This window comes from Salminus brasiliensis, chromosome 12, assembly GCF_030463535.1.
Source record: "Salminus brasiliensis chromosome 12, fSalBra1.hap2, whole genome shotgun sequence".
Classification (NCBI taxonomy): Eukaryota; Metazoa; Chordata; class Actinopteri; order Characiformes; family Bryconidae; genus Salminus; species Salminus brasiliensis.
Genome location: NC_132889.1, coordinates 31626310 through 31640356, shown reverse-complemented (window position 1 = coordinate 31640356; position 14047 = coordinate 31626310). Strand labels below are relative to the sequence as shown.

The window sequence follows — 14047 nt, the reverse complement described above, 5'->3', positions numbered from 1 at the left end:
TTCTTCATTCAGGCGTTTTTATGAGTCCAGCTCAGGTTCCCTTCATAATTTCTGCTATTCCTACTAACTTGTTTCTTAAAAAAAAAATCAAAATTATCTAAATTCAATAAATCTGAACAATCTGAATGTTAAACTGGTCTGGAAACATTACAAAATAAGAGTCCTTTAAATGCTGTAAATGTTGTTCGTACAGCATATCCTAATATATCTACATAAACTGACTCATTTTTACTTTAAATTTTGAAATGAAATAAATAAAGTAAAGTGTCTGTCAGTCTCCCTGCCTGTCTATCTATCTATCTGTCTGAGCATTCAGACAGATTTGAACAGATTAAAATGCATTCTTTCGTTAGACAGATCTAAGCTGCTTTGGAGCATCTGCATTCTGAAGAGCCCTTACCTTTCGACAGCTGTCTAATTATGATGAAGTGTAGGGCTTTATGAATAGCTTAGTCTTACATGATTGCTGTAACTGCAGCTGCTCTCCGGGGCACTTCTCCTCGCTTTGTATTCAATTTCATTTAGACGATCTTTGGATTTTCCATAATGTTCAGACTGCTCACGGTGCTAATGAGTCTATAAAGCAATTAGAGCTGCACAAGCTAAATCCCGATCTCTGGCGGATAAAGGAATTGAGAGACACAGGAAAGAGGAAAGGTGTTGCTTCCAAAATAACAGCAGTTGATTATATAGGCCTACTGTAGCAGAAGCAGGTTTGGGAGATGAACTCACTGCTCGAAGCTACACCTGATTGTTAAGCAGGCGTGTTCGGCATGAACCAGGTTCCTATGGACATGTTCGCACTGTAACGAGCGGGATTTGGTCAACAGTGCATGATTTAGTGGCAGCAACAGTGCTTACGAACAAAAGACCCTGCCATATTGAAGGAATACTCCAGCACTGATCACCCTGATCCTCTGGAGGTTATGGGTGATTAGCCTGGACAACAATTCTTAGGCAATTCACAGAACGTAATAAAAAAACACTGTAAAAAATGAAGTCTAATGACTGGCAGCAAGGGCTACCAAACAAAAGCCACTGAATTCAAGTCAAATAAAATTCATATTTAGTTTCTGCAGAGAAACTGATCAAAAGTTCTGATCAAAAGCCTTCAATAAAGTAACAATGCTAAAAGTTCTGCGGTGTAATTAACCACCTGCCAAATATTAACAGAATAGTTCTGTGGGCACACAAAAATTGTGAACACCAGCACAGAGTCTCATTTAGCAACACAGATAATGGTAACTTGCTCTTACAGCCTACACCACTTTATAAGGACACCTAAGAGAAGGTAGCCCTGGGGAAATGCAAACATGCTGACTGGAGGGAACGGCCTGTGTGAAAATAGATAGTGCCAGGAGCTGATGGGAGAGATGCAAGTTTTACTCAGAGGTGGTATTTTGTAGGTTGTATGTACTTTTTTTACTGTGGAATTACAAAACAAAACAAAAATAGCGGGACATAAACCTAATTAGCTGCATTTAAAAAAGAAAAAACAAATAATTATTAAAATGTACTTTAAGGCAGCAACTGGCACTTTGTTTTATATATATACACATCAGGGGTGTGTATATGTATGTGTGTATATATCATTTTTATATTCTTTACTGTATAAAAGAATCTGTACTTAAAACAGCTGGGTTGTTAATTTACACAGAACACCTGCTGACTAAAACCACACTCATTTCATTCCACTGAAATTTTGATACAGCGCCTTTTAAACAAGGCAAGTGAAGAAAGTAGCAGGAGAAACTCTCTCAGAGCAAAAGAAAGAAAGAAAAAAAGAAACCTCAAGGTAACATTTCAAACCTCAGAAATAAAACCACACGCCACACATTTCACCCCCTGATTTCTGAGCTCATCAGCACCTCCAGCTGTTTAAACCATCTTTGGGTCAATCTGGTCAATCTTTGGGTCAATCTGGTCAGCTGTCAAAGCTGATTTTTTTTCTCCCAGACATTTGTTGTGTTTGGTCTGACCGTGGGTCAACACGTACATTCAGAGCTTTAGCACTCAATAGAGTCTGACATTACACTGATAGAAGACCAGCACATCCAACACTACATGAAAAACAGCAAACGTCTTTACGGAGGTCATGTTTCTAGATATACAGAACCATGACAACCCACCCATGACAATCTTGTTCCACTGATATTACAAGTCAAAGATCTCTCTTTCTCTGCTTCTGTGTATTGTAAAGCTCTTCAGTCAAATTGAATCAAAATTAAAATATAGAGAAATATAATCAATTCTAAGGTAAGTGTATTTAACTGCATCATTTAACTGCATTATTTAACATATTTTACATTTATTTTATAGAGCAATATTTTATATATACACCTTCTTAACTTTGAAAGGAAGTCAATGTAAAAACATCTGATTCTATGAGCGTTTCTATTGGTCAGTCCAGTATGATATTTTAAAGCATTGTAAAGTACTGCCAGATTACTATGTCAAAAACTAAAAACTTGAAGATGCAGTAAAATTTGAGGTACATTTATTTGGGATGCTCCAACCCTTCACATCTCTCAATCTGAACAACCAGAATGATGCCGTTTTCATCTTTAAAAAAATACTGCAGACTAGCTAGTCTCTATTGCCATCCTTTAGCAAATGTGCTGAATCTATATATTTTGTTGTAATTTTTCCCCTAATGATTTCCCTAACCGCCAATGAACCCATCTGTTCATAGCTCCCCCTAGCACCGGCAATGCTTCTGACACTTGGAGAAGCCAGCCACCACAGAACTGCCGCCAATGCGACATCGTCGGGCAGCCGACATGCTTAGAGAAAAGCACCAGTTCCCCAGCTCCACCACACCAGCTAACGACTGCTGATGATACAGCAGGATGGCTCGGGACCCCCGGGCCATAGTGGCAGTGCAACAGACCACTGAGCCACTCTATATACTCTTCTATACCATTTTTACAAGACTTTTGAAGTTTAATTTATTGTTTAGTGCATTTATCATTTTAAATACTGCATCAATCTTCATTCAGAATTTTTACATTTTATATATTACAAATTCTCTTTCAGTGAATAGAAACTGGAACAAAAAGGTAAAGCTGCTCAACAAAGCCAAGAGTCCTGTACTGTATGGCTGATTGCCATGGTCAGGTGCACTTACAGTGGCCCCCGTAACTCGAACAATTCTGCCAAAATACTCAATTAATACATAATTAGCCATTATTAACACATTATTGTCAGTCACAGGTCCTTATAATCATCCTAATCCCCCTGCCCATATGGGGCCCCTGACCATAGTCAATAATTTCCACACTGTGTCCTGTAATTAGTAAAAACCAGAGAGCCTCAAAACACACTTAACAGAAGGCACCAGCTCATCTGCTTCTACTGCCTTCATGAGTGAGATTGGAGCTGCTGTCAGTTTAGGGTCTTCTGTAACCGATGCTAAACATAAAGGTCAGACTGAAAAACCCCGGAGGATTCCTTTAAGCTGCTCAGTGGTAAAAGTCGAGAGTGATCAGATAGACCACATTAGGGACGGTACTCACGGGTGCCATCAAAGCGCTTAGCGATGGTGTCCAGAAAGGTGTTCTGGGGGGCCAGAAGCCCCTTCATCACCGGCATGGCTGCTAGCAAGTCCTACAGCAGGTTATCCCTCCATTCCAAAAGAAGGAAAGAGTTGGAGAAGAATGAAGGAGGAGAGAAGTGAGAGACAGAGGCTGGAATGGAGGAGCAGATGCAGAGATGGTAAAGGTAGAGGGTGGTCCAGGTGTAGGATAGTGGTAAGAATGGAAAGCTTCTGGAGAGCACACGCTGCCTTCCCGGGTGGCCGTTGGCTGGTCGTCAGAGGCTCTGGATCAGCGCAGGTTCATCGGGCAGATGACTTTATTCCCTCCTAATTACTCTCTGAGGAGGATCTGCCAGAGCTTAATCTCAGCCTCGGAGAGTGAAGAAGGCAGGCAACCACTTTTGTCTTTATCCTTGTGGTTGAACCCCTCAGCGCTCCATACTGATGAAGCTCTGTGCCGAGGAGAAAAGGAGCTTTCCTGATCGACCGATCACAAACAGACAGCTCATCTTTAGTCTTTGTAGATGTTCCCACACTTCAGCTGTTCCTCAGATCTCTCCGTTAAGCTCTTCCACGTCTGTGTTCTAGTGCTTCTGGTCTTTCGTCTCCTCAGGTCTGTTCCTCTGTGTTTTCACTGCTTTCTCAGTCCGCTGTGTTGCCTGAAGTTTCTCCTGTATGTGATCTTCTCTGAAGCTCAGTGTAAATATGAAGCTCTTTCAGCTCTCACTGCAGCAGGTGCCCAATCAGCATCTCTCAGTGCTCAGTCTCTGCCTCCCACTTACACACACACACACACACACACACACACACAATCTCTCTCACACTTGCGCTCTCTTTCTATTGCTCTCTCTCGCTCTCTCCCTCTCTCTCTCTCTCTCTAGCTCTTGTTGTGATGCTCTCTCACCCTCCCACTCTTTCTTTTACCCTCTCTTACCCTCTCTCTCTCTTTTTATTGCTCTCTCACTCTCTTATGCTATTTCTATTGCTCTCGATCTCTCTTGTTGTAATGCTCTCGCTCTCTCTGGCTCTGGCTCTCTCACTCTTTCTATTGTGCTCTCTCTCTCTCTCTCTCTCTCTCTCTCTCGCTCTCTCTCGCTCTCTCTCGCTCTTTTGTTATATTGCTCTCTCTCTCTTCCTCTTTCTCTCCCTTTCTCACCAAGTTTTTCTTTGTATATATTTCTCTCTCACTCCTTTTCTCTCTCTCTCTTTCTATATCTCTGACTTTCTCTCTCTCTCTCTCTCCCTCTTTCTGTCTCTCTCAGTTAATTTGTCTTCCATTATTAAAATGACAAATGTACTTTTGTATTATTAAATTATTTTTTAAATCATTTTACACTAAAACAAAAAATTATTGTGTTAAAATACAAAAAGTTCATGTTGATTATTTCATATATTAAACTGTAAATAAACTACATTATAATATCTAATAAAAATCTGCATTGAGAAAAAGCAGAGCCAGAAAAGTGTTGCTTTATTAATTTTGCCCAGTGTTCTTTGTATTGCTCTCTCTCTCTCGCTCTCTCTCTCTCTCTCTCTGTATTTCTCTCTACATTCCTCTCACTCACTCTCTACGTCTCTCTCTTCATCTCTCTTTCTGTCTACATCCTTCTCACTCACTCTCTCCATCTCTCTCTCTCTCCATCCCCCACTCTCTCTCTACATCTCTCTCACTTTCTCTATTGCTCTTTCTCACCTGTTCCTTCTTGCCCTGTCTTCTCTCTCACTCACCCTTCTATCTTTTCATCTCTCTCAACCTCTCTGTTGCTCTTGAGTTTTTGTTTCTCGCTCTTTTCTTCTCACTTTATGTCTCTCGCCCTCTCTCTCTCTCTCTCTCTCTCGCCCTCTCTCTCTCTCTCTCTCGCCCTCTCTCTCTCTCTCTCTCTCTCTCGCCCTCTCTCTCTCTCTCTCTCTCTCTCTTCCTCTCACAGACACAGAGGCTGACACACGCTCTTCATCTGCTGGATCTCTCTCCTCTTAATCAGGCAGCCCTCACAGACAGCCCTCTCAGCTCAAACATTCAGAGTTTTTAATGAAGTCTGATGAACAAGGCTGGGAGTGCTCATGTTCTCGGGGCTGTAGCTACAGGTGGGGTGAGGAGGGGGTGAGGCAGTGTCCACACACACATTGTTCAGTGCACTGTGCACCCAAATATAATCAGGACAAATTAGGCGTCTGCGGTTTTACTGAATGAGCTGCCGTTTCAAACGTGCTGCAGAGATGCGAGGCACGTGGAGCAGATTCCAGATTCCTAAAACCCGGCAGTGCGGGTGATGCACCATGTGGTGGGTTATTTTCGGGTGGGTGTGATGGTGTGGTTTATAAATCACTATCACCTCATTCAAAGGAGGGGAAAGAGCAGCAGTGCCAGATTTCACAGAGTACCAGTATTCCTTCTTTATAAATGAGAGAGCACTGAGAGTTCCTCCAGAGCTACGTTCCCTTCACAGTATAGCAAATCTGCAGGATCTGAAAGACCTTAAGATCTAAAAGCTTCAGTTTGTTTCTTTTCAGGTAGAAGGGCTGTGCTGCAGTGATTAGTCAACATAATCGATGAAGTCGCTTAATTTGATGAAGTCGTATGTATATATGTGTGTGTGTGTGTGTATGTATATATATATATATATATATATATATATATATATATATATATATATATATATATATATCTCACTGCTGTCCAATGAAAACCATGTATCTAATTTTTTCCTCCATGGTTTGAACCCAGAGGCTGCTCTGGACACTGTGCACTGACCAATAGTAAATTAACCAGAATAAACTCCAAACATTACATTGACTTTATATTTATCTATCCATCTATCTATCTATCTATCTATCTATCTATCTATCTAGGCCATGTTCAGTGGTGTGCTGACCGACTGAGTTGAGGGAGTTCACTCTATTATTAATTCACACACATACATACATACATACACACATATATATACATATATATATATATATATATATATATATATATATATATATATATATACACATACATACACACACTCTTCCCTTCCCTATTTATATATATTATTATATTATGAAATAATAATAGAGTGAACTCCCTCAACTCAGTCTGTCAGCACACCACTGAACATGGCCTGAGATCAGGGTTTAAACTCTGTACAGTACAGTACAGTAATATAGTATGGTCCACTTCTGCCCTCTTGTGGTCACACAGAATATTACACACAAACACAGCCTGCAGTCCACCTTAGAGACCTGTCTTCACTCATACCTGAAAACCATGCAGCAGTCACCTTACACACTCTCCTTAACTCTGAATGGAAGTTAATGTATAATAAAAGTTTATTCTGGTTGATTTAGAGCATTTCTATTGGTCCATTCATCCAGACAGTATCCAGAGCATCTCCTGGGTTCAAACCATGGAAGAAACAGTAAACGGAAACTCCACAAAAATGAGATACATGGAGAACATTTAACTGTAATTTTCAGATTTTTTAGAAGAGCTTTTCTCTGTTTTAGACAGTAAGATGTCAGCTGGCGCGCAGGTCTCCCTCTAGAAACATTAACCTCACCTATCCTGGCGTCGGGTCGGTCCTGCGGCTGGGTCAAAGACGGGACAGTACGTACTGGAGGGAGGGCCTGTGGTCTGGACCGGTGCAGACTACAGGTTACTGATGACAGTCGGGTCGGATCGAGGTCAGATTACGGTCTCAGACCACAGACGAGCAGCTCCAGAGCTGGTACCGGACCGGACCGAGACCACCTCCTCTCAAGAGTCTTGGTGGGGTTGTTTTGGGCTTTTTTTCGGATTTAAACCGGACTGAGGAGTCACGTGACATTCGTGGGTTCACTGATAGGTAGACGTCACGACTCCTGGTTTCATTCACCACCATTGTAAGGAAATGATTTAATATTTATTTAATGTTTGATTTTAAAATGAATTGTAGCTACATGAACATACAGTGAAGATAACATTAAAGATGTATGATTCATATCAAACGAGGTGAGAACTATTAGAGGCCGCTGCTGGTCGCCCCCTTTAACAGCGAGCAGGCCTAGCCGGGAGATCATCGTCCATAAGAGTCCGTGGCTTCCGGCCGCTGCAGCAGGTGCTGCACGGGTCTCTCCAGGTCGAGCTTAACGGGCGCGTGCACCGTGGTGCCCATGCCAGGCGGAAAGCGCGCCCCTCCCTCCTCGTCCCTCCTGCCCATGGTGAGGATGCCCGCAGCCTGGTTGCGCGCGCCGTGCAGCAGGTGCTGTAGGCGGTCCTGGTAACGGCTCTCGGCCGCTTTCCGTTTGCCCAGCGTCAGGATGCCCGCGGCTGCGTCGCTGCTCACGCGCACAGGTTTCGCGTCCGTGGCGTTGCACAGCAGCCCGTACAGACCGCACGCACGAGGCCTCCGCGCGCAGCAGCCTGACACGCCCTCCGCCGCGCGCGACACCTGAGCCAGCAGCGCGAGGAAGAGCAGCACCTGCACGAAGGAGAATAAGAGGAGACAGAGTGAGGATGATGAGGGTGGTGATGATGCTCACTCTTCTTTCTCACTTTAATTCTAATCTCACTCTTCCTTTCTCACTTTAATTCTAATCTCACTCTTCCTTTCTCACTTTAATTCTAATCTCACTCTTCCTTTCTCACTTTAATTCTAATCTCACTCTTCCTTTCTCACTTTAATTCTAATCTCACTCTTCCTTTCTCACTTTAATTCTAATCTCACTCTTCTTTTCTCGGCTTAATTCTAATCTCACTCTTCTTTTCTCACTTTAATTCTAATCTCACTCTTCCTTTCTCACTTTAATTCTAATCTCACTCTTCCTTTCTCACTTTAATTCTAATCTCACTCTTCTTTTCTCGGCTTAATTCTGATCTCACTCTTCTTTTCTCACTTTAATTCTAATCTCACTCTTCCTTTCTCACTTTAATTCTAATCTCACTCTTCTTTTCTCACTTTAATTCTAATCTCACTCTTCCTTTCTCACTTTAATTCTAATCTCACTCTTCTTTTCTCACTTTAATTCTAATCTCACTCTTCCTTTCTCACTTTAATTCTAATCTCACTCTTCTTTTCTCACTTTAATTCTAATCTCACTCTTCCTTTCTCACTTTAATTCTAATCTCACTCTTCTTTTCTCACTTTAATTCTAATCTCACTCTTCCTTTCTCACTTTAATTCTAATCTCACTCTTCCTTTCTCACTTTAATTCTAATCTCACTCTTCTTTTCTCACTTTAATTCTAATCTCACTCTTCCTTTCTCACTTTAATTCTAATCTCACTCTTCCTTTCTCACTTTAATTCTAATCTCACTCTTCTTTTCTCAGCTTAATTCTAATCTCACTCTTCTTTTCTCAGCTTAATTCTAATCTCACTCTTCTTTTCTCAGCTTAATTCTAATCTCACTCTTCCTTTCTCACTTTAATTCTAATCTCACTCTTCTTTTCTCACTTTAATTCTAATCTCACTCTTCCTTTCTCACTTTAATTCTAATCTCACTCTTCTTTTCTCACTTTAATTCTAATCTCACTCTTCTTTTCTCACTTTAATTCTAATCTCACTCTTCCTTTCTCACTTTAATTCTAATCCCACTCTTCTTTTCTCAGCTTAATTCTAATCTCACTCTTCTTTTCTCAGCTTAATTCTAATCTCACTCTTCTTTTCTCAGCTTAATTCTAATCTCACTCTTCCTTTCTCACTTTAATTCTAATCTCACTCTTCTTTTCTCACTTTAATTCTAATCTCACTCTTCCTTTCTCACTTTAATTCTAATCTCACTCTTCTTTTCTCAGCTTAATTCTAATCTCACTCTTCTTTTCTCAGCTTAATTCTAATCTCACTCTTCTTTTCTCAGCTTAATTCTAATCTCACTCTTCCTTTCTCACTTTAATTCTAATCTCACTCTTCTTTTCTCAGCTTAATTCTAATCTCACTCTTCCTTTCTCACTTTAATTCTAATCTCACTCCTTCTTTCTCACTTTAATTTTAATCTCACTCTTCTTTCTCACTTTAATTCTAATCTCACTCTTCTTTTCTCACCTTAATTCTAATCTCACTCTTCTTTCTCACTTTAATTCTAATCTCACTCTTCCTTTCTCACTTTAATTCTAATCTCACTCCTTCTTTCTCACTTTAATTCTAATCACACTCCTTCTTTCTCACTTTAATTCTAATCTCACTCTTCTTTCTCACTTTAATTCTAATCTCACTCTTTCTTTCTCACTTTAATTCTAATCTCACTCTTCTTTTCTCAGCTTAATTCTAATCTCACTCTTCCTTTCTCACTATAATCTCACTCTTCTTTTCTCACCTTAATTCTGATCTCACTCTTCTTTTCTCACCTTAATTCTAATCTCACTCTTCCTTTCCCACTCTAAACCCAATATTTCTTCCTCACTCTGAAACTCTTCTTACTGTAATCTCACTTTTTCTTTTTTTCTTTATCTGATCTCATCCTGCTCTTCTTTTTATTCACATCCTACTTTAACATCTTTAGTTTTTGTAAAATTAAAAATGTTAGTATTTAAAACTTTTGCATTTTAAAAACTTTTCTGGACCACACTGTTCAGTTGGCATACTTTCAGATTGTAAAAAATATGTCATATATAATAAATTAGAAAATCAATTCCTACTCTCATAAGGTCATAAGCGGGAACAATGGCCTGATACTAAAGTACTAGTCACCAAGTCAGCAGCTGGACGCAGTTCAGGTCAGACATGCAAGCAGGTCTTACCTTGGCTGAGGAGATGGCCATGTGTCTGTCTGCTCCGCTGGGCTTGATGTGGTCACCTGTCATTCTAGATACAGACTTCAAACTCTGTCCACTCCTCCTGATGCACAGAGACCCTTTATATACAAACCCTCTCCCGAAGCCTTCATTGATAAGGTAATGTAATATCAGCCTGACAAAGACAAAGACAAGACAAACACTGACGCTCTTATTCTGCTCCTCCACCTCTTTTGTTATCATGTGGCTCATTTGGGAGCCGGAGTCTGATACTATATTAGACTCTTCAGTTCGTTAGCAGCAGCGGCCATTCATGCACTGGCAACCGGCATGGCTTGCTCCGTGGATGTATCCAAGGAGTTTCATGGACAGTCCTGGAACAGCATTGTATGCACTCAGGCTCGGCTTCGTTAGCACATGCCTTTAGAATTAGCAAGTCACAAGTCACTGACATAATTAGCAGCCATTGGGAATGGGGCAAATACTGAGGGATGAAAGGCAAACAAAAGGGCTAGGAGGCTAATAAGGATGTAGGACAGGATGCTTTTGTGTGGGAGAGAAGGTCAGAGAGCATTCAGGGGTAATGAGTGAATTACACAGTGCTGTCTTTACAAATACTGATAGAACATTCAAATCACACCCTTTTCACAAACAACCAGCAAGGCCAGAAGACACTGATCCAACAAACACCAAAACATCCTTTTGATTTGGTCATAGTTTGTGGACTGCGGATGGAGTACTGTCCAGGGAAGGCTTTCCAGTAGAGACAGTTAGCAGGATAGACTTTTTAAAAAAAGAATAGAGAATGAATAAGCAGGTGTCCCAATACTTTTGTCCATAGTGTATCTGCCTGTTATTAACTGTTCCAGGCGGTATGCCCATGTGGGGCCCGTATGGTTAGCCCAACTGGGAACCAGAAAGTTTTGTCAGTGGATTTCATGCTGGCCCCACATATGGATGCCCACCAGGGTCCCACCAGTGTCAGAGATGGTCCAGGAGGGGTTAAACAACCATAGATGGGACCCGTATGATATTAGAATGGGCTGTAACAATATTTGGAAGCCCACCTGGGTACCAGTAACAACACATGCACAAACCCACTCAGAGCCCACGTCCACCTGGACCCCACGTTTCACCTATGTGAGTCTCACATGAGCGTGTTGGCTGGGGTGATGGCTAGACGACTGGGTCAGAGCATCTCCAAAACATCAGGCAGGTCTTGTGGGTTGTTCCCCGGTATGCAGTGGTCAGTACCTACCAAAAAAGGTCCAGGGAATGACAAGCCGGCGATCCAGATGTAATCCATGGAGGCCCCATCTCACAGCTTACTGGACTGAGAGGATCTGCTGTCAACGTCTTGGTGCCAGACACCACAGGACGCTTTCAGAGTCCATGAGCTGTTTAAGTGGCTGATTGAATGCAGTGTGTTGGACATCCCTTTACACAACGTGGCTTGGCCCGATGCACAGCACTTCCACTTCAGCGGTAAATGTTGTCTATCACTTCATGGCTGAGCTGTTGTTGCTCCTAGACAGTTCCTTGATAACAGTGCTTCCAGCTCACGGGGGCAGAAATTTCACAAAGTGACTTATGGTATAGGTGACGGTCTAGAATTAGAGTTCCTGCTTTGAATGAAGGTTTTTCTAAATATTATGTGAACAAAGTTAAAAAAAAGAAAAGTAGACATTTGCATTAGCATCAAGCGTGTTTAGATCTTTAGATGTTGAAAAGTTATGATGCTGGATTTTGTAGTGAAACTGCTTTCTTCTGACTTTCATCACGGCCATATTTGTGCAGGTGTTGCTGCTCAGTAGAACAGTGCACCTCCACTCCAGAGTCTGCTAAATCCTCCTGAAGGTCTTTGCAGCGAGCGAGGGGGTTAGATTTGCCTTTCATGCACTTCTTCAAGACTGACGGTTCTCTGACAGATTTCTTGGCCTTCCAGACATCAGCTTGATCTCCAACGTGCCTGTTAACTGCCATTTCTTAATTACAGTAAGAACTGGGGAAATGGCTTCCTTGCAAAGGTGTTGCTGTCTTCTCCTTTGTAGACATTAATTATTTTAATTAGGTTTGAAGAGTATTAATAAAGCTTTGACATTTGTGTCACATGGCCATTCCTAATGATGGTTGCGAACAAGCCATAGGTTAGCAGTGACTGTGAGGTTAGACACTGCAACACAGCAACAGCTTGGTTTGTGGTCAGGTATATTCTGGGTGACTGTCCTGAAAGATCTAAGCATGACCATATTTTAGTCTCCCAGAAGAGGGCGGTATTCTTTGATTTTTGAATGCATGTTACCTTTTTTTTTCAATAAGATTTCCAGTTTCCTTGGAGGTCCAGAAAAGCCCATGTCCACCACCTTACTTCACTGTGGAGATGAGGCTCATTTCTTCATTAAATGTCTCCGGGCTATTGATAACAGGGTTGTGGGTTCGATTCCCGGGCTCGGCAAGCTGCCACTGTTGGGCCCTTGAGTAAGGCCCTTCACCCTCTCTGCTCCCTGGGTGCTGGAGTTGACTGCCCACCGCTCTGAGTGTGTGTGTGCTCACTGCCCCTCGTTCACTCGTGTGTGTGTGTGTGTGTGTGTGTGTATGTGGGTCAAATGCAGAGGACACATTTCGCTGTATGTAGTGCAGTGACAAATACGTGCACCTTTACCTACCACACATATAGCATCATTTTTGACCTGTCTCACAAGACAACCCTAGATAACATATCGTCACTGTGACACAAAAACCTTGTATCTCCGTAATGCCAACTTTACAGAAAAAGCATTCAATGGAAGTCAATGTAAAAAAATACAATTCCCAATAATTTTCAGTTTCCAATTTCAATTTCTTTCCAAGTCATTTTTATTAGTCTGTTCCTAATTTGCAGAATCAAATTGTGCTGATTCAGGTTGTTAGAAACAATGAGAAGGTTTCAGTGTCACAGTGACCATATATAGAACACACAACACTGAGTTTAGGTGTGAGTTTGGCAGGTTCATACACACTCTACTTTGTTTTGTACAAACAGGAAGTGATGAAGCGTTGCTATGCCAACATACATCACTGCAAGTTCTCCTGCCACCATTAGGCTGTTGATATTAGTCGTCTAAGATGATTATTCGTTGGATCCCTAGTAATAACAATGTTTTTTAAACTAGAAATAATTAGACAGTCCTAAGAACAGGTTTGGGCATCCTGGTCAAAATGACACATTTTTGTCACACTGAACAAATCCTCTACAGGAAACAAACTGTCATGTCTTACATATTTTAACTCATTTAACTCCTTATTATTATTATTTAACTACTTTATAACTCCTTTATTATATTATAAATAACTATAATAACTATAATAACTCCTTTATTATATTATAACTTCTTTAATGTGTAGGTTTACACATAATCGTCCTGTCCATGCTGAACTCATGCACATAAGTCATTTAGCTATACAGTCAATCCACACTTTTCCTAAAGGAGGCTTCTTCATCATTTCATCTTGTATCATTTGAAATACAGTATTTCTTAAGTATGGCAAACTTCACCGAGCTCAGTGTTTTGATTGGACGGTTTAAAGCGACACGTATAACCATGCATCTGAATCTGTATCTTCAATCATCATTAAAATGTGTGAGCTAAATGAATCAGTGTGAATGTGAGAATGTACAGCACATTACTGGCGGCTGCTGATTGAAAAAAAAAAAGACAGGAAACAATGGTTTCTGGTGCCGTTCCACTTTTATAATATATTATGGGCTTTATAAATGAGGGGAATCAAATGAGGTGTTATTCTGCAGATGTCAACACCTACTCCTCCGTCCCAGATCATA

General features: G+C 41.1%; 2 protein-coding genes across 4 annotated transcripts in view; both read right to left on the bottom strand.

Annotated features, from left to right (window-relative positions):
• The window catches only part of kcnh4a (potassium voltage-gated channel, subfamily H (eag-related), member 4a), a 59959-nt gene extending 55705 nt beyond the window's left edge, over positions 1 to 4254 (bottom strand). For all 3 annotated transcript variants that reach the window (XM_072693145.1, XM_072693146.1, XM_072693147.1), the window contains exon 1: positions 3516 to 4254. In XM_072693145.1, the coding sequence (XP_072549246.1) occupies positions 3516 to 3591 (76 nt within the window). In that variant the 5' untranslated portion in view covers positions 3592 to 4254. The remainder of the gene's footprint in view (positions 1 to 3515) is intronic.
• A 3318-nt stretch (positions 4255 to 7572) lies between these two features.
• Positions 7573 to 10296, bottom strand: hcrt (hypocretin (orexin) neuropeptide precursor). Its single transcript, XM_072693024.1, has 2 exons — positions 10234 to 10296; positions 7573 to 7977 (listed from the first exon to the last, which is right to left on the bottom strand). Exons 1-2 carry the CDS (start codon positions 10294 to 10296, stop codon positions 7573 to 7575), a joined length of 468 nt encoding a protein of 155 aa, XP_072549125.1.
• Between the last annotated feature and the right edge of the window lie 3751 nt (positions 10297 to 14047).

Excerpts from the sequence above, each read along its gene's own strand:
- hcrt (XM_072693024.1), bottom strand. The coding sequence starts at position 10,296 with ATGACAGGTGACCACATCAAGCCCAGCGGAGCAGACAGACACATGGCC. Across the intron at positions 7,978-10,233 it reads TGGCCATCTCCTCAGCCAAG|GTGCTGCTCTTCCTCGCGCT; the intron begins GTAAGACCTGCT and ends TCCTTCGTGCAG.